A 21,873-nucleotide genomic window follows, 5' to 3' on the forward strand; every position below is an offset into this window, starting at 1 on the left:
TAATTGTTATTATTTTTGCTCTTTTGCTCTTCACATCACACAAAATGCATCCTTTCTCCAAGCTATCAATTGTTGCCTATAGAGATTTCTGATCCCTCACTGATATATGTAGACCATACCTGTCAATATAGTTTATGTGGATTCACTTAGACTAACTAGAAAAGCTGAAGTTTGCATCTGTTACTGCAGCTCCAGCTCGTGAAAATACTCCTGAATATACGATAAATACATCTGTCAGAGTTCCTCTTGTGGCAATCATCATTGCGTCAGTGGTTTTTGTTTTAATGTTCATCGCGCTTTTGCCTTTCATGTACTCAGGAGAAAAGGCTTTAGTTTTGATTGTTTGTAAGTACTACTATACGCTTTCTTTTTAATTTTTATTTTGTCTTCCTTACCCATGACTGCTAGCTAGTGTCATAATCTTTCAATTTGATTTACTTCAGGCGCAGTTGCAGATAAACCTGTTTCAGGCTACAAAGTAGGTTCCACTCTATAATTTTTTTTTAACTGTATTTATTTTACATGGACTTGATACAGCTATTTGAATCAACTGCAAATCAGATCAGGACTTTTCAAAGTTTACAGATTTGATGAGCTTAAAGCTGCAACAAATTTACTTCTCTGATGATAACAAGCTTGGACAAGGAGGATTTGGATCAGTATATAAAGGAGTACTTCATGGAGAACAGATAGCAGTGAAGAAGCTTTCTGCAGAATGTCTGGGACATCGAGCAAGGGGTGAGAGCAATAAGAAGTGAGGTTGAATCCCTTGCAATGGCGAAGCACAGAAACCTTGTGGAACTCTTTGGGTTTGCAAGTCATGGAAATGAGCAACTTCTTGTTTATGAGTCCCTGGAAAACAAGAGCCTTGATATGTTTCTATTTAGTATGTAATCTAAGCATATATATATATATATATATATATATATATATATATATATATATATATATATATCTACCTCAATGCAGTCACTATGAAGCTAACTTCACTGTATGTCTTTCATGTAGATCAAGTCAATCGTCAGTTACTTCCATGGCAAACCAGATACAATATCATTGATGGAGTTGCTAGAGGCCTTGCTTATATTCATCTCGGTTTATCGACTCCAATCATTCATCGTGATCTCAAAGCTAGTAATGTCTTGCTGGATGGAAATATGAACCCTAAAATATCAGACTTTGGTTTGGCAAGGATTCTGGGAGATGATCAGACTCATGCCTATACATGTCACATAGCTGGAACAAGGTTAAACTATACATATGTACATATATACATACATACATACATATATAGATATATATATATATATATATACATTTTCAAGTCATTTGCAAGCTAGGAAAGTTTTAACATGCACAAACACTCTTTGATGATGCAGGGGATATATGGCACCAGAGTATCTTTCCTCTAACCTTTATTCAGGCAAGTCAGATGTTTTCAGTTTTGGTATTCTCATACTGGAGATTGTTAGTGGAAAGAAGAACAATAGTTACTATTTCATCTGTGATAAGGGTCTTCCTGACCTCCAAAGCTATGTAAGGCTGTTGTTCTTGTTTGTTATGTATGATTTTTATCCCAATTCTTGTTCTTGATTTGTTTAATGGTACTGTGATCACTAGGCGAAGAAGGTTGGTAATGAAGGGACGTTTTTGGAGCTTATAGATGAGGACTTAAATCAGAATTATAATGAACAACAAGCAATGAAATGTGTCAAGATTGGGTTACACTGTATTGAAGAAAATCCAGCAGATAGACCCACCATGAAAGATGTTCTATGCATGCTTGACAATGAGTAGTTTTCCAGAATGAATTATCAGTCCAACCATAGGTTTATACATTTGTATGTATGTATGTATATAAATGCACTGTTGGTCTTTATACTATAGTGTGTGCACTTTTGCCTTTATAATTTAGAAAAGAACATTTTGGTTCTTGTACTATAGATTCATTTGGATGATTATTCCCCTCCTTATATGGCATTTTTACACGTTCATATATTTCATATTTGAAATTTTGTTTAATGTTGATGTGGATATATTTCAGTGGTGTGGTAATTGATGAGTATTTGTTTACATGTGGTATCATGCGCATCATCAATGTGAAAATTTCAAAAAATATTTTCTTTAAAAAATTCAATTAAATACATAATTTTTTTTTTATAAATATCTAAAGTTTCTAAAAATTATCAAATTTAGAAATTTTAGTTATTCTAGAATTATTTATAAATTTTGATTATCAATTTAGAGAATCTCACAATTTTTTTTTATCAATTTCAGAAATTCTACTGATTTTAAAATGTATTTATTTTATAAATTTTAAAATATGTAAGAAATAAAACATTTTTAATTTTTTTAATAACAATAAATTAAAATTTGTAGTTATATTAAAAAGTATTTTCTAATTTATGAAGTAGCATGTTGTGACATGTATTGCACACATATATACTGTATTTCAAAAAAAAAGTATTTTCTAATTTTATGAAGAGCATGTTGTGACATGTATTTCATAGTTAATAGGTGAGTGTCTCACATGAATCCTAAAATACAATTATTGAACTGTTTATATTATAGCAACATGTATTCTTTTTTTTTTTCCTTAAAAATGTAGATAAACCATAACTCAACTAGAAAATCAAACTTTGGTACAGGTGTACAACAGGATAGACAAAGCACAAAATGTACAGATGGACACATAAATATTTAGAGCAAGAACACATGTTCACTAGCGGTGTATATGTGGGTCTTGGCAAGAACAACCACATAAAGAACGGGTAGTAGAGACTAACAATTCAATTAAGCATAATTTTCTTTCATGCATGGTTTCTTGACTTCCTGTGTTTGTCCTCTTAATCAATCTTGCTCATTATGTGAAAACCAATTTTTTTTTTAATTTGTTTAGTGGTACTGTGAACATGCACTGTAGGCTAAGAAGAGAGAAGGTTGATGAAGAAGGGTCACTATTGCAACTTATGGATAAGGACATAAAAAGGACGTTCTTCCCATCTTAAATACAAATGCAACTTTCCTAGCTTATCATGACAATGAAAGTCAAGATTTCTCAATGATATATAGGACGCCATAGCAACTAACCAGTGTCCCAAACAAGATCATCATCTCTGCACCATGCAATTCCGGTTCAGATTAATGGCAGCACTCAATAATGCCTGCAATGTTTGAAAATCATGGAATATATATATATATATATATATATATGCTCTTGATGCGCATTATTTAATTAATACAAAGAAAAGAAAAGAAAAGAAAAGAAAAGAAAAGCAAAGTGTAGTAGTGGCTTATCATGTAAAGCATATCCTAGGCAAACACTAACTCTTATCTCTTCTCATGGAGGTCCCCATCTCCTCATCAACATCTACTTCTCCAACGTGGTTTATGTTTCTCCACTCAACCTCTTATACACCTCACCTGAGATTATACTTCTTTCTCTTCATCTCCACAGCTTCATCATCAATGGAGGATCACAACACTACCAGCCCTGTAAGTTCCACAGATCAGAAGCACCAAAGAAGTACTCTGAACTATGATGTGGTAGTGATCTTGGCCGCCATGATTTGCGCGCTGGTGTGTGCGCTGGGGCTGAACACTATGCTGCAGTGTGTGGTGCGGTGCACGAGACGTGCACTGACGGAGCCGGCCGGGTGGGTGGTTGCAAGGAGGATGAATGCTGGGTTGAAGAAGGAGGAGGTGGTGGCGCTGCCGGTGGCAACCTATGCAGCGCCGGCGGCAGGATCGCCGGCGGAGTCGACTTCAAGGTGTGCTATATGTTTGGTGGACTTCTGTGATGGTGATACTGTACGTGTTCTTCCTGCATGCAGTCATCGTTTCCACGTTGCATGCGTTGATAAGTGGCTGCTCTCTCATTCTTCTTGTCCGACGTGCCGGCGCCGGCTGTCGTCGTTGTCGGCGCTGGAGGTCTAAGTTTTTTTATTTTGTTTTTTTTTTTTAATTAATTACTTTGAGAATCTCGAGTTTGGCTTTTAATTTGTGAATGATAATCACATATTTCTAATTTTTATGTGTATTGTCTGTCAAACTTACATTCAACAAAGTGGTTGACTTTACACGCAACTCTGCCTGGTCATATATATATAAATATATATATTCCCTGTGTGCACTGGACAAATACATGCGTGAAGGAACTGTGAGCCTATGTTTGTGATTGAGAGGTCTCGAGTTTAAATTTTTCATATTATAATTCACTTTTTAGATCCTCTATAAGAGTTATGTGTATGAGAAATACCTCTTGTTCTTCTCCTCCAAAAGTTGCATGACGAGGATTTATCTCTAGGAGGTCAGTCAAGTCATCATAACTAGTGCATCTTTATACCCGTTTGTTCTTTACTTTGTAAAAAAAAAATGCATGAAGTGTAAAACATAAACACATGCACAGTCATTGGCTAAAATTTATCAATTTAGTTGTTTATTTTAAAAATAATTTTAAATATTTCCGTCGGTGTAGAGATCTTGACAAATTTGCCCCTATCTAGTTTCATGAGGAGGGGCGTGTAAGCTAGACTAAAAATTTACTTTATATATATATATATATATATACTAGAATGAAAAGTGGAATACATAGTATACTAATCTTCATGCACCCATCTCTTCCTATTCTCTCATTCTTATTCTCTCTCAAGCTTTTCCAAATCTGGGTATGTTCTGTGATCTTTCCTCATATATATATATATATATATATATAGCAAAACGTCCTCTATAAACGTCTATAGATTCTTATTTATAGACATCCAATTATCAACTGTTGGATCGCGATCTAACGGCGGACATTAATGAACAGTAGTACTGTGTGCTGTACTGTTTCAAACAGTAATTGTTGTATTTATTACTGTACTAACTGTTGTTTATCATTGTTGGCCGTTGGATTGAGATCCAACCGTTAATAATAAACGTCTATAGATTTTTTATTTATTGGACGTCCATAGAAGAATGGTCCTCTATATATATATATATATATATATATCTTTTCTTGGTATTTGGATGAAAATTAAATATCTTGAATCTTTACAATTGTATATAAATTTATATGATATCTTATATGTTTGGAGAGCTATAAATTTAGACTACGATTGAGGGTGTTAAAGAGAATTAGGTGATGGCGCTTGGTGAGCAACTTGATGTTATCCACTACAAAGAGAAGGTGACCTCTTGTCATCTTGCTTTCTTGAATTCCAAAGAAGAAAGCATGAGATGCTGGCAGCACTATCCTGATCTGGGGTCACTTCCCTTTGTCCTTTGTCTTTCCATTTCTCTTTTCAACTTTTTGGTTCAGTGTGGAACTAATCACAGCTGAACTCTTGCTAAATTATTGGTCATAATATTCCTTAAAGTTTGCAACAATCAATTGATGATAATTGATATGCCACATGGATCTTCCACTGTCTTAGCATTGTCACTTAGTTTACTCTCCTAATCCATTCAGCAGCCAATTTTATCCCTTCCAAATTACAAGACAATAACCTTTACTGCAATGCAAGGTATATACCATATCATTCTCTTGTTATAATTCATTGTCATCCGAAAGAGTTGGATACTATCAAAGATCACTGTATTACTGACACTGAAAATATGAAGTCTATAAAAGCAAAGAATTATGTAAAGATTACATCTGTGATACAATTAATGGCAAGCCAAGTCTTCTTCTTGTTTACTTGTTCAAAATAATTCCCTTTACTTCTGAAATCTTGCCGGAGTTTGTGCATATTGGGTTCTCATCAGACAGAAATGGGACAGCAGTGACAAACAGCATTCTCTCTTGGAGTTTCAATTCAACAATTAACGTTAATGAACAAGCTTGAGTTGGAAAGGTTGTTAGTTGTTAGCTTAGGGTGTGCTAATCTTGATTATAATCTAAGGCCTTCCATGTAACAATAAACGTTCCATAAGTGTTCTAAACTTTGAAGTTCCATTTATTATTATTTTATTATTATTATTTTTGATAAAAAAGATGAGCATTACCCCACAAAGAGATGTCAAGCGACAGGTAAATAGGTACGGAGGTGCACAAATTACAATAGCTTAATAATCCCCTAGGGATTTATTAACTCGGCTAAACATCATATGATGTGATTAGAGTCCTACTATACGCAAGTTCAGAAGATTTTTTAAAAATCAAAATTTCCCTTGCCATGCTAATAGTTTGAGTTGGCCCAGATCTAGAACTACCCTCTATGGTTTGTGTAACCATGCATAAATCTTATTTTATTTAATTATTAATTAAGATATGTTGACTTTGTATACCATTCCAAACTATTAAATGATCCATGGACCTGAGATGAAAAGAAACTCTAAAGGGGAAAAAAAATGACATCCCCTCATAGATACCCAATGAACAATACTAATAAAATATTATTTACAATATTTACATAGTATTATAACACTACTGGTTGAAATAGTATTTCCTATAAAAGAAACTCTAAAGAGGACAAAATGACATCCCCTCATAGATACCCAATGAACAATGATTGAATACGAACAATACTAATAAAATATTATTTACAATATTTACATAGTATTATAATACTACTGGTTGAAATAGTATTTCCTATACTTTCTTAAAAGAAGACAACATTATGTATATATCGTAAATTAAATTTTATCATAAATATTGTAAATTAACAATGAATCTTAGAATCAATCCAGTTTTATATGGATATGCAAACACAATGAACTCAATTTTAGATTTAATAACATGTAAAGTGAATATATATATATATATATATATATATATATATATATATAAAAATAGATCTAGCCCGTTTGGGGTGGTGGTGGGTCAACATGAGGGAGTGTCCACTCCTTTGTCGTATAATTACATATTTGCCTTTTTAATTAAAATATTATAATTGAAATATTTAAATGTAATAATTATAGTGAATAATAATTAATGTGATTTATCAAAAATAAAATGTTTTATTGTAGTAATCAAAGTGAAGAGTAATTACCATGAATTATCTAATTTAATATTTAAATATAATAATTAAAATGAATAGTAATCAACATGACTTATCAAATTTAAATATTAAATTGTAATAATTAAAATAAATAATAATTAACTGAATGATTTAATTAAAATAACTAAAATAAAAAATTGTAATTTACATAAGGGCATTAAACATAACACACGGTATGAAATGTCCATTATTTGTATATGGAAAAAAAAATGTAGCTTTGCTATATTTCTTCCTATTTTTTTATTTTTGACTTTCAATCTTTTTAACCAAATATTTTCTTCATTTCTATTCTTATTTTTTCATTCTTCTTATTTAGTAATTTTTTTGAAAATTATGAATAGGCTTCAAATTAATTTGAACCTTTGGTTTTTGATTTGGAAAAAGAAATAAAATACTATATAATAGAGACGGAAAAAAATGAAAATAAAACTGCAAATGGGGTTTTTTTAGTAAAAAAAAAACCTCATGAATTTAAGAAAAAGACACCATCCACTATGGATCCCACACAAGCTCTCAAGGAGTAGATTTCAATCTTTAGTCATACAAATATTAAGTTATCATATAATCTATATTGTTTTTTTAAAATTTATTTATTATATAAAAATTAGAATTCCCCCGGAGTTTTTAATTCGGGAATGATTCACCCCATTCTCTTCTTCTGAACAACTGATGCAGACCGATACCTTCTCCTGGTGGCCTTCGCTGTCTCAATTGTGTTTGTTGCTTGTTTTGTATCTTTGTTTCATGTTGTAAAGTTTAGGTGATGCCTCATTACTAGTGAGAGCCCCTAAAATCTGGTTGGTTATGCTTCTTTGTTTTTTTACTTGTTTATTAGTTTATTGTACTTGTCTTTTTTTTTTCAATAAATTCGTGATTTATCTATTTTATTTAAAAAAATATGATTAAAATCACTATCATTCCCTCAAATGAACAAATTGGTCTCTTTAAATAAAATAAAAAAAATATTCATCTGTTAAAGATTTTTCTACGAGGTCTATAAACCACTGTAACTAATACATCTTTTCCATACCTATTTGTAAGTGGTGCTTGGGGGAGGAGGGCGAGGGCGCTTGTCGCTTCTTAGTAAAAAACAAATTTTTATAAATTCATACCTTTTCATCTTACCATCAATTGCAGTTAATTGATACTTCATTTCTCTCTCTACTAAAAAATGGAACGATCAAATCGTGACTGGTCCTTTCTTCCCGAGACAATTTTCTCGCTTTCATGAAATATGTTCACAATTTCTTAGTAAAAACAAAATTTCACAATTTGCATTCACAAGCACCAACCGCCAAAGACCGTGCCACAATCTTGTTTTCCAATTCCTTTTATATTTATTTTCTTCTTAATCAACTTCCAAAACAAGAACACTTTCAACTGTCAGGTCATTATTTAATCAATAACCAAACCAAAGTAAAACCATCACCTAATCCACCGAATAACTAATATAACCTCAAACAAAGCAAGCTCTTCTTCCAAACTCTATTGTAAAAATGGCTCCTTCTTCCAAACTCATCTTCCTCTTCTTGTTCTCCTCTGTAACTGGACTCTCTTTTACATTCAACTTCACAGAGTCTAAACAGAGCCATGAGTGCACTCCAAACCAGAACACTCAATGCATAAAATACCAAAGTGATGCATTCTTCAGCAAAGGCATCCAAATCACCAAAGATCAATTCGGAGAATCAATCACTGGCAGCGTAGGACGGGCAGTCTACGCTGACAAGGTTCTCATATGGGACTCAAAAACAGGGGAGATGACTGACTTCACCACTCGTTTCACCTTCCAAATTAATTCATTCAATGAGTCAGTATATGGTGATGGTCTTGCCTTCTTCCTCTCTCCTGATCCTTCTATCATTCCCTTCAGCTCAGCAGGTGGCTTTCTTGGTCTTGTTAACACTACTACAAAGTCCATCAACGTGACTGCTAATTCTATTGTTGCTGTGGAGTTTGATAGTTTCAAGAATGATTGGGATCCTAGTGATGATCATGTTGGGATTAATGTTAATTCTATTCAATCAGTTGAAAGTATTAAATGGAATAGTAGTATAAAGAATGGCAGGCCAGCTAATGCATGGATTTCTTATAATGCTAGTTCTATGAATCTGAGTGTGTTCTTGACTTACGAGAAAGATCCTGTCTTTGATGGGAATTCAAGTTTATCTTATAAGGTAGATTTGAGAAAATTCTTGCCGGAAAATGTTGGCATTAGAAGAAGCTAGAAAGAAGGCACCACGACAAACCTGGGTATGTTCATTCCATGCCGATGCAGCAAACAGGGTAGGACCATCAAGGCTGCAAAAATTGCTAACCAAAACATTTCTGCACATAGAATTACCAATATATTTCATAACATTAGTATAAGAAATGGCTCTGTGAGCAATATGAACAAAATTTGGAGAAATGTTTCTAAAGATTGCATCACATCTAGCCTTCCAGACAAACCAAGCTGTCATAGCAATCAGAGCAATACACCTAGAAGGTAGATGATAATGAAGAAGCCAGCTTCCAGAGATAAACCCATCCGGAAAAACAATCTGTTTGGATATAAGTGAAGAAATATGATTCCAAAGGCCCTGAATTTTACAGCATTGGGAAAACAGATGCTCAGAGGTTTCAAAAGCCAGATTGCAGAAGACACACATTCTTCTGGGACCCAAATTAATAGCATAAAGAAATTCAGCGGTAGCAAGTCTACCATGAAATACAAGCCACAGAAAATGCCTAACCTTAGGCATGACCTTCAGACGCCAAAGTTTCCTCCACCCATCCCAGCCAAAAGCATTTGAGGGATTTGAATTTAGAGAATGATACACACTAGATGCAATTCTGTGAGACTGGACAGAAGGAGCCCAGACCCAAAGGTTATGCCCAAGAGGATCAATATGGCCCAAATTATCTCTGATCTCACCAGCATGAGACCCAAACAAATGCACAAGGCAATTGAAGTTCCAAACATTATCAGAACATAAATCAGTGCAGGTCATAGTTTCCAAATTAACATGCATATTGATAAAAGTAGGTTTGAAAGCAAGGGGTGTCTCAAAACACCAAGGATCATAAAGCAGAGATGTACAGACAGGGTTAACAGATCTAATCCAGCAAAAAGGTTTAATAACAGCAGCAGTATGGCAGAGACCTTTAAAAAACCAGGAACAATTACGAGGCACACAATCCCTCCAATGATTAAAATGACCATATTTAAGATGCACAATATCAACCCAAATATCATCAACCGAGTTAAGAAGTTTGAACACATGCTTAGCTTTAAGCGAATGCTTAGCAATAAGAAGGTTACAAAGAGCAAGGCCCCCCTCAGATTTAGATTCGGTGATACAACTCCAAGAAACCGCGTGGATGCCCTTTCCATTGCCACCCTTGTGCCAAAAGAAGTGCCTAATAACCTTGGTGATCTCCTTAAGGATGGAATCAGGAATGGGAAGTATAGATAAGTAATAGGTTGGAATAGCAAGAAGAGAAGAGTTAATGAGGGTGGTTTTGGGGGCCATAGAAAGTTTAAGATGCTTCCACCTAGACACAGTACGGGAGATCCTATCAACCATGGGCTTGAAGCAAGAAACATTAAGCTTTTTTGGAGAGATCAAGATGCCAAGGTAATTTAGTGGAAAAGAAGCAATACTAAAGTTCAGGATTGATTTAATGCTTCTGGCCACCCGAAAGTTAAACCAAGAGGGAAGATATATAGCAGATTTGGAAACATTAGCCCTTTGACCTGTCAGTTTAGCATAAATGTCCAAGGATAATTTGACGTTTCTAGCTGCAAACCGAGAGGCTCTAGTGATAATAACTAAATCATCCGCATACATGAGATGGTTGAAATTAGAGGCTAGATTTGGATGAAAACCAGGAATCAAACCAGAAGAAAGGGCCCGATTAAGGATTGAGGATAGATTTTGAGAGACTAGGACGAACAGATATGAAGAGATAGGATCCCCTTGCCGGACACCACGGAAGGTGGAGATCCACTCAGAAGGGGAACCATTGACAAGGATAGAGAAAGAGGTCGACTTAAGACAAGATTCAATCCAGGAGATCCATTTAACAGGAAACTTTATTTTCGCAAGGGTGGCAAGAATTGCACTCCAACTAATCGTGTCATATGCTTTCTCAATATCAATTTTAGTGATCATCCTAGGGGGGCAAACCATTTAACAGGAATCCATGTTAGCATTAATGTTAATTCTATTCAATCAGTTGAAAGCATTATGGAATATTAGTATCTAGAATGGCTGGTAAGCTAATGCATGGATATCTTATAATATATATATATATATATATATATAATGCACACAAGTGGTGAGGAGAGCGTGTCACCAAAAGACCGGTTTAGTGGTGAAGGATGCCCACCACTTATATGCACACAAAGACTCCATCTCATAACCGATGTGGGACTAAAAGAGTTCATTACAATACCCCACTGATCAAGACTGACGCCCTCGTCAGTCCGGGTAATCTGGGCACCGGACTCTGGAACCCACCAGGGTTTTCACCCGCTCCGCGAACCCGCCCAGACATGATGTGGACCAGGCCCAACCGTGCCCCACACCGGCTCTCAACGAGAGCACCAATGTATTGCACACAAGTGGTGAGGAGAGCGTGTCACTAAAAGACCGGCCTAGTGGTGAAGGATGCCCACCACTTATATGCACACAAGGACTCCATCTCATAACCGATGTGGGACTAAAGGAGTTCATTACAATATATATATATATATATATATATATATATATATATATATATATATATATATATATATATATATATATATATATTTTGTGATAAAAGTGGATAAACCACTAAATTTATTGAGCAAAGGAAAGCATTATAAGAAAACGAAACGAAGAAGCTAAAACAATGACAACCAAAAAAGAAAACAAAAAATGTAAGAACATAAAAATTTAAAAAACAACAAGGTAATCATCAGAGGTGAAGAACAAACACAACGAGAAAAGAGCAAGAAACAACAAAACATCAAAAAGCTAAAAAGCAGTGAGTCGGCGATGTCCACCAAGAGGTAACATGGAAACAACTCAACTACTGGAAAGGAGAGTCATGGATCAGGGAGTCGGATCGTTGGAGATGTCTTTAAAACCGGTGCTCAGGAAATCCAATGAGCGTTTGAGAGCAAGAATAGATTCGCTTGGAATTCGTTGTTGTTGTGGGTCCGGAGAAGCTGAAATCCAAGAAAATAACATAAATAATCTTAAATATGATAGAAAAAGGAGCAAGCACACATTGTTTTAGAATTTTCCTATTTCTTTTGGGCCAAATATTCAAGAAAATTGTTTGAAGAAGAAGATCCCATAACACCAGTTGTCAGGTTTGTAGGGACAAAATCCAACTGGTTCAAACATCAGCAATGAACTGAGGGAAAATTTGCAATCCACAGATTTGCCGGAAGAAGCACCAAATACGTTCATCAAAATTGCAATTGAGGAAAAGATGATCAATGGTTTCGGTAGCCCGGTAATATAGGACACATATAGCCGTGGCACAAAGATTACAACCTCGTAAAGCGAGATTATCAAAAGTAAGAATTTTATTGTTTCATGTTAACCAGCAAAACAGTGTAATCTTGCTAAGATAACCTATTTTCCATAAATTTGGCTTCAGTGGGCAACGCAATCCACCATCTGAGAAAAAATGATATAGGGAGCACATCGTGAAGGATTTATTACTTTCTAAAGCCCAGATTCTAGTATTATGTTGATTACTAGAACAATCTAGTAAGGAATTCAAGAGCGGTAATAAATCCAAAATGGAAGCAGCCCAAAAGAAGTTCGTGGGGGAAAAAGGGCCCTGTATGAAATGCTTGATGGAGATCCAGGAGTTGTTGCAAACCTCAAAAAGGAATGGCAGATATTTTTGGCATAGTTGGCTTCTAACCAGGTGTCCTACCAAATTGAAATATCTTATATTGTTAGTTCTATGAATCTGAGTGTGTTCTTGACTTTGAGAAAGATCTTGTCTTTGGTGGGAATTCAAGTTTATCTTATAAGGTAGATTTGAGAAAATTCTTGCCGGAAAATGTTGTTATTGGCTTTTCGGCAGTCACTGGTGGGTTTGTTAAGACACATATTATAATATATCGGGAATTTAGTTCAAGTTTGGAGTGGAAGGAGAAAAAAAGTAAGACTGCCCTTGGGCTGGTTTTTTTTTTTTATTTATTTTTTATTTTTTTTAACATAAGGAGCTACCTAGTAGCTAAACAAAACGAGAGCACAAAAACTAGCTAAAAATCAAAGTCTATAAGCTTAACAACCTCTATCAACCAATTGGAAGTTCTATTCCCTTGAAGAACAATGACATTTGAGGATGTCTTCTGCTGCAGAAAGCCAGCTCGCCAGTAAGATGATTGTCTTCGCGGGTTATAATTTTCGCCTCCACTCCAGGGCACCTAACCAGCAAGAGGCAAATGTTTCCGATAGTGTCCTTAACTCGCCAGGTGATGCTTCTCTCCTCCCTTATAGTGGGGTTGGCTGTTGGTTTTGGTGTATTGGCTATCTTATTTGTGTCAGGATTTTCTCACAGTGTAACAGTGTAAAAACCAGTAGAAGTCATTGCAATAATGATATTATTCATGATACTGTAGCATTATTATTATTCATGTGTGGCCTCTTTTGCGGGTGCACACTAGCTCACACATCTTTTTGCCAACTATGTGTGGCCTTTCTCGGGTACACACCAGCCCGCACAGCCTTCTACCACCAAAGATTACTGTTTGGCTCACTCATATATGAGTATAAGAAACTTCGGGTAATTTTCTTGGCTGAGCACTAACCTTTGGTCATATTTCAATTTGAGCACCAACATTCAAAATGTATCAAAGTGAGTATTAACATTTAATTTGGTTACATTGGTGAGACTATTGGAGTTTTCCCGCGAGAATTCAGTGATGTGGATGTCGGACTCCAGGTCATCTTCACACTCGGTTTCTACCACATCAGTAATTTCTCCACATGTGGACTTCTCCATCATGTTAGCTACCACATCAGCCTTTTCATCCTATGTTCTCATCATCTTTTTCCCCTTTTCGCCCCCACTTGTTATGTTGCAGCATTCACGAGTGAAGATAAGATAGAGTTCAATGTCCATGTCACAGAATTCTCACCAGAAAACCCCAACAACCTCACCGGTGTAATCAAATTAAATGTTAGTGCTCACTTTGATATTTTTTGAATGTTGGTTCTCAAATTGAAATATGACCAAAGGTTAGTGCTTAACCAAGAAAATTACCCAAGAAACTTCTTTCCCAGTCCACACTCTGTTTGACACATCACCATCTAGAGTTGCTGCTGGAGAAAGATTTATCATATCCACTGCAATTCTCATAACTCCCCCAAAAAGGACTTAGGAAGCTTTGTATGAGAGAGCATGCATCTGATCCTCTTCAATTGTTATGTTCATTCTCTCAGAAACACCATTGAGCTGAGGTGTCTTGGCTAGAGTCTTCTTATGTTTGATTCCATGAAATCTACAATATTCCTCAAATGATCCTCTGTATTCACCACCATTGTTTGCTCTTACTGCCTTTAACTATTTCCTGTCTTCTTTTCAACCTTGGCAAGAAATCTCTGAAGATATCAAGCACTTGATCTTTGGTCTTCAGTATAGTTGCCCAATCCTTCCTTGAATGATCATATATGAAGGTTGCAAAATAATGTCCACCCCAAGTGTTTTATCTTGCATAGAATAGACATCAATATGAATCAAATCAAGAATATTTGATTTTCTAGAAGGGGGATGAGAATGAAATACTACTGTATGTGTTTTCTACTAAGCAGTGAACACATGTTTTGAGAGACGCACCTTGCAAGTTCGGTGGAAGATTTTTGTTAGAGAGAAGTTGTAGCCCTTTCTTACTAACATGACCAAGTCTTCTGTGCCATAGCTGAATGCTTGCATCTTTCAAAACTACATTCAACTCTCATATGTGTAGCTTAGCTTGCATAACATAGAGTGTGTTCAATTTTCTTTCTCTAACAACTACTAGGGATCCTTTGGTGAGCTTGTACTTTCTTTCACCAATCTAACTGGCAAACCCCTCATCATCAAGCTTGCCTGTGGATATTAAATTTAGACGTATGTCTAGAACATGCCTAACGCCCTTGAGAACTAGCCTGAGCCCCTAATTGGTCTCCAAGCAAATGTCTCAAATACGCACTATCTTTAATGCACCACTATTTCTCATCTTTACTACTCTAAAGTCACCACTGGAGTATGTAGTAAAGAGGTTACTATAAGGCGTAGCATGAAATGAGGCTCTTGAGTCAAGCACCCAATCACCTTCTTGACTCACCAAACTAATGCAGCTATCATCATAAATGACACTAATGTCACCCTTTGCGGCTACTGTATTAGTCTTCTTCTCCTTTTTGTTTCCACCACTCTGCTCTCTTTTAAGGAGCCTGCACTCCTTTTTCATGTGACCCATCTTGTTGTAATGAAAGCACTTGATGTTTTTCCTGTTCTTTGACCTGCCTCTGAATGTATCTTTGTAGCCATGACCTTGATAATACCTGCTCTTTCTTCTACCATAGCCTTCTAGCTTTTCTGAAACAAAAACCCCAGAAGAAGTTTCACCTTCCTCATTCCTTCTAGCCTCTTCATTCAATAGGCTTTCCTTAACCATTTTCATGGTTAGCTTTCCACCTGATGTTGAAGTGCTTAGAGATACCACCAAAGTTTCCCAACTATCTGGCAAGGAGCTTAGGAGTAACAATGCTTGCAACTCATCTTCAAGAGGCATCTTCAATAAAGCCAATTGGTTCACTAAACCTTAGAACTTACTAGTATGCTTTGCCATATATTTTCCGTCTCTGTACTTCAAGTTTACTAGCTTTCGAATGATTGAGGCCTTGTTCTTGGAAGTGTTCTTTTCATACATGGCTTCTTCGGAAATGTGATGAAAAATTCTTACATCCACCTATTGCCGAGTTTTTGCCATAGCTTTTAGATGTAAAATTTCCCATTCATTATCACTCACCTTCTCCGGTTTTTCTTTGCCCATCACCGGCAAGTACAAGTCATTTACAATAAGAAAATCTTACATCATACGCTTCCAAATCAAATAATTCAATTGGGTTAGCTTTATCATCCCACATGAAGTTTGTTCGGCCATCTCAACTCATAACAAACAATCCCTTTCCAACCTAAAAGCTCTTATACCACTTGTTGGGGTTTTCCAGCGGTGCAATAGTGTAAAATCAAGCAGAAAGCACTGTAGCAATGCTACTGTTCAAAATGTTGTAGCATTGTTATTGTTCACATGCGGCCTCTTGTGCAGGTGCACATTAGCCCGCATACCCTTCTGCCAACCGTGTGTGGCCTCTCTGCTGGCGCACACTAGCCTGAACAACAAGCATGGATCTACACAACAAGCATCAAGAATAAGGTAAAATTGAATAAGCAAACTCTAAGGCCGAGGATAGCTACTTTCAAGGATCACTCCAATGAATTTGGATGAACTCCGACACCGATTTGTCAATTAACCTCTTGCCCTATCTCAACCCTCTCTCTTCCTTCCCTTTTCTTCTTGGTTTCTCTTCTCTCTTTCTCAAATTGTTGTACAATTCCTTTTCTCAATCATAGGAATGATGGAAGACCATATTCAAGCCTCTTTTTAAATTACTATTTTACCCTCCATAGTTGATATAGTTCTTTTTTTTTTTTAATCCTTTTTTTCTGTTAATATGAGCCTTGGGCCCAACCTTTATTTCATCCAACCCACCGCATGGGCTGGACTCAACAATTTGGCATGCTCTTGTTAGTGTTGTGGAGGAGGAGATGGTAGCGAAGGAATGAAGACGAGGAGATGGATGTTTCAATGGATGATAAGTTTGAGAAAGGAAGAGGACTAAAGAGGTTCACTTACAATGAACTGGGTACTGCAACAAGTAACTTCAGAAAAGAAGGAAAGCTTGGAGGAGGCAGGTTTGGAAGTGTTTACCAAGGTTTTCTTAAAGAACAGAACCTTGGGGTTGCAATCAATGGTTCTAGTCAAGGGAGAAAGGAGTATATCTCAGAGGTGACGCTCATAAGCAAGTTGAGAACACACGCATCTTGTGAAACTAGGAAATGACTGATGACAATGATCCGGTGATTCCCCTGTTTTATCCAACAAGTACTTATGTTTTGATAAGTTCTTTATGCTGACAAATGGAGCAGGTTTGGTGGGGTTGAATGAATCAAGGATGCATTGGTAGCTTTTGGTGACGGTTCATGAAAGGACTTTTTGTAATTATGACAGGACAGAGTCCAATTTCATTTATTTATTTAGTAAGTCAATGAGAAAGCAGATTACCTCAAAAAGATGCTTCACGCTTTAGACTGAGTCCAATTTGTTTTGTAGCTCATCAGCAAACGGAAAAAAAAAATTGTAGCTCTAATCAAACTATGTTCATCAGCAGCACTAAATAAAACAGGACTAAGTTTGATGTGAATTTAAACAGCACATCTAAAATGTGAGCTTTAGACATTGTAACTTGCTATAAACAGAGAAGGCTCTGAGTTTGCATACAAAAAAAAAGAAAATAATATAACTAAAAACCATGTTAAACCAAAATCTGATAACATAAAGAATATGCATTATTTACCATCAACATCATCACTTGAAGAAAATGAGATGAACCTGCAATGAGTCCTCTGTTATCTGGACGAAAGAAGATGGGTAGACTGAGAGGTACTTGCAGGCTCTGTAGATTGTGAAGAATAAGATGCATAGCTGCTGTGTGTGTGAGATGTGCCATGAAAACCACCGGAAGAAGAGGTTGATGCATATGCACTGTGAGCCAAATCCAATGGTGGTGCAAAGTACATAGGCACAGGCATCTTTGAAGGAAGTATAGGCAATGAAGCTTCAAAGTTTAGAACACTAATGGCTTGTCTCATAGAAGGCCTTAGTTTATAATCAGGATGAGCACACCATAAACCAACAATCATCAACCTCTCAATCTGATGCTCATCAAACTCATTCTCAAGCCTTTTGTCAGCTCCATCAAGAATCATACCCTTCCCATAAAGATCCCATACAAACTCAACAAGCAACACCTTACCTGGCTCCTCCCTCAGGTCCACCGGCCTCCGGCCGCACGATATCTCCAGTGCGACAATTCCGAAGCTATAAACATCAGACTCCTTACTTGCCTTGCCAGTGTTGATGTACTCCGGCGCCATGTACCCTCTTGTTCCTGCCACAATGGTTGTCTGTAAGTCACTATCATGGTCTATAAGTCTGGCCAGGCCGAAATCCCCAAGTTTAGCATTGAACGCAGAGTCAAGCATCACATTGCTTGGCTTGATATCTCTATGCACCACACACTGCTCCCAGCCTTCATGAAGATACAACAAAGCAGAAGCTAAATCAACAGCAATCTTATACCTCTGACTCCATGAAAGCAGTCTCTCCTTGCCGTAAATATGTTTGTCGAGGCTGCTATTGGGCATGAACTCATAAACGAGTAGGAAATCACCTCGGTTGTGGCACCAACCTTCAAGTTGCACAAGATTTCGATGTCTCACTTTGTTTATGATCTTCACCTCGGAGATGTACTCCTTCTTGCCTTGTGAGGACCCTCTGGAGATCCTTTTGATAGCCACTTGTTTCTCTTCTTGCAAGAGACCTTTGTAGACATTTCCAAACCCTCCTTCTCCGAGCTTCTCTTCATCACTAAAGTTGTTTGTGGCTTTAGCAAGATCACTATAAAGGAATTTCTTCGGTCCCTTGTCTCTCTCAAACTCATCATCCATGGCCAAGTCCATCTCCACTTCTTCCTCGTTGCCGGTTGTTTCTGTCGGCCTCTTCATCCGCAGCACAGACCAGAGCAACCCAAAGGCGATCACTAGCACTACTGCACCAACGCTCAGACCAACTAAGAGACCAATCTTGCTTCTTTTCTTCTTGCTCACAGGCGGCGTCGGAGTTGAAGCTTTTGACACCAGAGTCGAATTGAAATCCCAGGCTAAGATGGAATGAGTCTGTATATCCGTTCCAGTGGCTGCTGAAAATCCAACATATACATTTTCCGGCAAGATATTCCTCAAGTCTACCACATAAGAAATACTTAAATTCATTGTGTGGTTCGTCAAAAAGACACTCAAGTTCATGGTATCACCACTATATGAGACAGTGGCATTCAATGGATCACCGGTGTTGAATCTACCGATCCATTCAGCAGTCTTCAATGACTTAGTGGAATTAATATCGATGCCGATGTGAGAATGAGGATAAGTATAGTTAGGATCAATTCCAAAATTCTCATAGGTGTCAAACTCCACAGCGAGAAGCAGAGAGTTAGCTGAGGTGTTGGTGCTGCTAAAAAGGCCAAGAGAACCACCGGCCGAGTTGTTGGGGGCGTCGGAGAGGTCAGGGGAGAGGAAGAATGCTAGGCCATCGGCGCCGCTGCCCGACTTGGTAACTATTTGGAAGGAGAAGTGGGTGGTGAAATTGGTGAGTTCCCTGGTTTGCCTGTCCCAAAGGAACATGGGCTCCTTGTAGAATGCTCGGCCGACGCTGTTTTTGATATTGTCGTAGTAACCGTCTTTGGTGAGTTGGATGCCTTTGTTGATGAATGCATCTGATTTGGTTGTTATGTTGTTGCTGATATTGGGATCGTTGAAATCTATTTTGAAAGAGAGTGGAGTTGCAGGTGTTGGTGGTGTTAGAATACAGAATGATAAGAAAAGGAAGAGGAAATTTTGAAACATTGTTATGCTGTGCAAGGCTTCTTTGGACGAAGTAGTACTGCTCACAAGAAGTTTATATATACATTGGACCATTGGTGTTTATGTATAGTGTATACACGATTTAGGATTAACATTCTAGTCTAGTGCACTTCCTCTATGATTTGGTCATTTTTATTAAATAAAAAATAAAAAAAAAATATTCAGTCTGGTGGCTCTTTGGACCGGTAAATGTTTTTTTAATTACAACCCGGACAAGTCGCTTTTAAAATTCCAATTCAACTGCAGAAAAAACACAATAGACAGCAACAAACCCACTAGTTGTGGATCAAAAACAACAAAAACATCTGCATCAAAAAAAAAAAAAATTCCAATTCAACATCTGCATCTCATGAATGTTTGTTGACTGGCTCAATTTTTCAACCTCATGAATGCAAGATTTCTCAATGTCATAAATGCAAAGAGGTGTGGATTGAATGAGTTAGAGTTTGCAGTATTTTTTTTATTTTTTTAATAAATAAATCACTATTTTATTTGAAAAAAAAAATTTCTTCGGCAATATTGTGGTACATCTATTATTTTCAAAAAAAAAAAAAAATTTGGTATGCAAATTTTTTTATGATTATCTTTCTCATTAACACCTGCTGAGTTTGAGCACAAGTTATGCCAAGTTGAGACTGAGCCCACTCTAGTTAATCAAGCTGGAGATGACTCACTGCAATCTGCGAAAAACAAGGTTGACAGCGATCCAACCAGGATTAATGAGCTCAATTCAAATGCTCAAAAGAATTCGCATCAAGTTGGGTTAATTAATTTGAATGAACTAAATTTAAACCTAGTTCAGTTCAAGCCCAACAAACCTATTCAAGGTCCAATTCAAATTCCAGAAAAAAAAAATTCATATTAAACAACTGAATTTTCAAACAAGGGCAATGATAAAATTGCCGAACTGTACATATTTTCAAACAAGGGCAAGGTTTGTCCCCTTATAAAGTTATGAAATGAAAACACTGTTATTCAAGCATTTCACATCTAAACATATGTAAAGCTGTTAAGTCTGATGACATGGATTGACATTATATGACAAACCAAGTGGTGTCATGGCAAGAGGATGATGACGTGGCATGTGGTGACTCATCAAAGGAAAAGATGACTAGGATGATGATGTGGCAAAGGATGTTATCATGAAGATCAAGGTAGAGATTTAATGGAGATCAAGGTGGAGATTTGATTAAGATCTAGATTTAATTTCTCTCAATACAATCATGTGATGATAAACTATTTTTGGAAAGTGCATTAAGACTATAGGATCTTTTCTAGAAAGACAAGTTTTATTTTAGATATGATTATCTATCCTTGGTAAGATCCGGGATGATAATTCATATCTTTGATAGAGCTCCTTTTTAGAAAGATCTATTTGAAGAGAGAGGAATATTCTATTATTGGCAAGAGTTCAAGATCATGAAGATTATTTGAAGCTATTTGAAGACACAAAGATTTAGTTTGGTGTGAAGCTATTTGAAGACACAAACTAAATAAGGTAAAGACATACCAAGGAGATCATCAAGACCATATTTAGCATTACTATATTGAAGGAAGATTCAAGAGCTATTTATGGGCGGAACTATTCATGGAGACTAGTCATATGAGGAGAATGATTGAAGATTGCATGTGATATGATTAGAGATTTGGAGATCCAAGCATGAATGATTGAAGAACATGCTTGAAGATATTGAAGACTAAACTTGGATAAAGATGAGATCAAGTTTAGTAACAATATTTCCATAAGTCACGTGTGCCTTGGTGAGATGGTCACATGTGCCTTGGTGGGCACGTCCCTCGGGAGAGGGAGACCTTCTGAAGTGATGTGAGGAAGGAAGCAGCTGCAAGCAGGAGGAGCTCGGGTCGAGTCAACTGCTACGAGGCGGACTGAAGGAACCGGGAGGTTGAAGGTAGTAGATTCGGGTGCATCTGGCTAGAACTCAGTCATGTTCAGTAAGATGGGCCATGTTGCAACTGGGTGTTGCAACATCTAACTTTGGAAGGTGTCCAAGTTAGGAAGCCGCGGAGAATTCTAAAAGAGGTAACTTTGTAGTCGTCGGTGCGTCTATATAAGACATCCTGATGGTGCCAACAAGTGAGAGACTCTTCGGTGAGAGTTGAGTGTGTGGCCGTCGGACAA

The 21,873-nt window shown here is 36.7% G+C and overlaps 4 protein-coding genes across 4 annotated transcripts; 3 read left to right on the plus strand and 1 right to left on the minus strand.

The window, feature by feature from the left end:
- Window positions 1-20: 20 nt before the first annotated feature.
- LOC120277985 (cysteine-rich receptor-like protein kinase 25) lies at window positions 21-1,941 on the plus strand. The gene is made up of 4 exons (XM_039284857.1): window positions 21-886; window positions 1,009-1,246; window positions 1,380-1,536; window positions 1,621-1,941. The coding sequence occupies exons 1-4, from the start codon at window positions 775-777 to the stop codon at window positions 1,795-1,797; spliced, it is 684 nt and encodes a 227-aa protein (XP_039140791.1). The 5' UTR covers window positions 21-774; the 3' UTR covers window positions 1,798-1,941.
- Window positions 1,942-3,222: 1,281 nt separating this feature from the next.
- On the plus strand, window positions 3,223-4,087 carry LOC120277973 (RING-H2 finger protein ATL74-like). The gene has a single exon (XM_039284850.1). It carries the CDS (start codon window positions 3,343-3,345, stop codon window positions 3,934-3,936), a length of 594 nt encoding a protein of 197 aa, XP_039140784.1. The 5' UTR covers window positions 3,223-3,342; the 3' UTR covers window positions 3,937-4,087.
- A 4,392-nt stretch (window positions 4,088-8,479) lies between these two features.
- Window positions 8,480-13,554, plus strand: LOC120277579 (seed lectin-like). Its single transcript, XM_039284437.1, has 5 exons — window positions 8,480-9,190; window positions 12,339-12,476; window positions 12,935-13,067; window positions 13,342-13,455; window positions 13,529-13,554. The coding sequence occupies exons 1-5, from the start codon at window positions 8,480-8,482 to the stop codon at window positions 13,552-13,554; spliced, it is 1,122 nt and encodes a 373-aa protein (XP_039140371.1).
- On the minus strand, window positions 12,115-19,744 carry LOC120276820 (L-type lectin-domain containing receptor kinase IX.1-like). The gene is made up of 2 exons (XM_039283536.1): window positions 17,606-19,744; window positions 12,115-12,183 (listed from the first exon to the last, which is right to left on the minus strand). Exon 1 carries the CDS (start codon window positions 19,713-19,715, stop codon window positions 17,658-17,660), a length of 2,058 nt encoding a protein of 685 aa, XP_039139470.1. The 5' UTR covers window positions 19,716-19,744; the 3' UTR covers window positions 12,115-12,183; window positions 17,606-17,657.
- Between the last annotated feature and the right edge of the window lie 2,129 nt (window positions 19,745-21,873).

The sequence above is a fragment of the Dioscorea cayenensis genome, chromosome 15, assembly GCF_009730915.1.
Source record: "Dioscorea cayenensis subsp. rotundata cultivar TDr96_F1 chromosome 15, TDr96_F1_v2_PseudoChromosome.rev07_lg8_w22 25.fasta, whole genome shotgun sequence".
In the NCBI taxonomy this organism is placed as follows: domain Eukaryota; kingdom Viridiplantae; phylum Streptophyta; class Magnoliopsida; order Dioscoreales; family Dioscoreaceae; genus Dioscorea; species Dioscorea cayenensis.

Coding starts and splice junctions, on each gene's coding strand:
- LOC120276820 (XM_039283536.1), bottom strand. CDS start 19,715: ATGTTTCAAAATTTCCTCTTCCTTTTCTTATCATTCTGTATTCTAACA.
- LOC120277985 (XM_039284857.1), top strand. CDS start 775: ATGGCGAAGCACAGAAACCTTGTGGAACTCTTTGGGTTTGCAAGTCAT. Junction 887..1,008: donor CCTTGATATGTTTCTATTTA/GTATGTAATCTA, acceptor TCTTTCATGTAG/ATCAAGTCAATCGTCAGTTA. Junction 1,537..1,620: donor TTCCTGACCTCCAAAGCTAT/GTAAGGCTGTTG, acceptor TGTGATCACTAG/GCGAAGAAGGTTGGTAATGA.
- LOC120277973 (XM_039284850.1), top strand. CDS start 3,343: ATGGAGGTCCCCATCTCCTCATCAACATCTACTTCTCCAACGTGGTTT.
- LOC120277579 (XM_039284437.1), top strand. CDS start 8,480: ATGGCTCCTTCTTCCAAACTCATCTTCCTCTTCTTGTTCTCCTCTGTA. Junction 13,068..13,341: donor TGGCTTTTCGGCAGTCACTG/GTGGGTTTGTTA, acceptor CTTCTGCTGCAG/AAAGCCAGCTCGCCAGTAAG. Junction 13,456..13,528: donor TAGTGTCCTTAACTCGCCAG/GTGATGCTTCTC, acceptor TATTTGTGTCAG/GATTTTCTCACAGTGTAACA.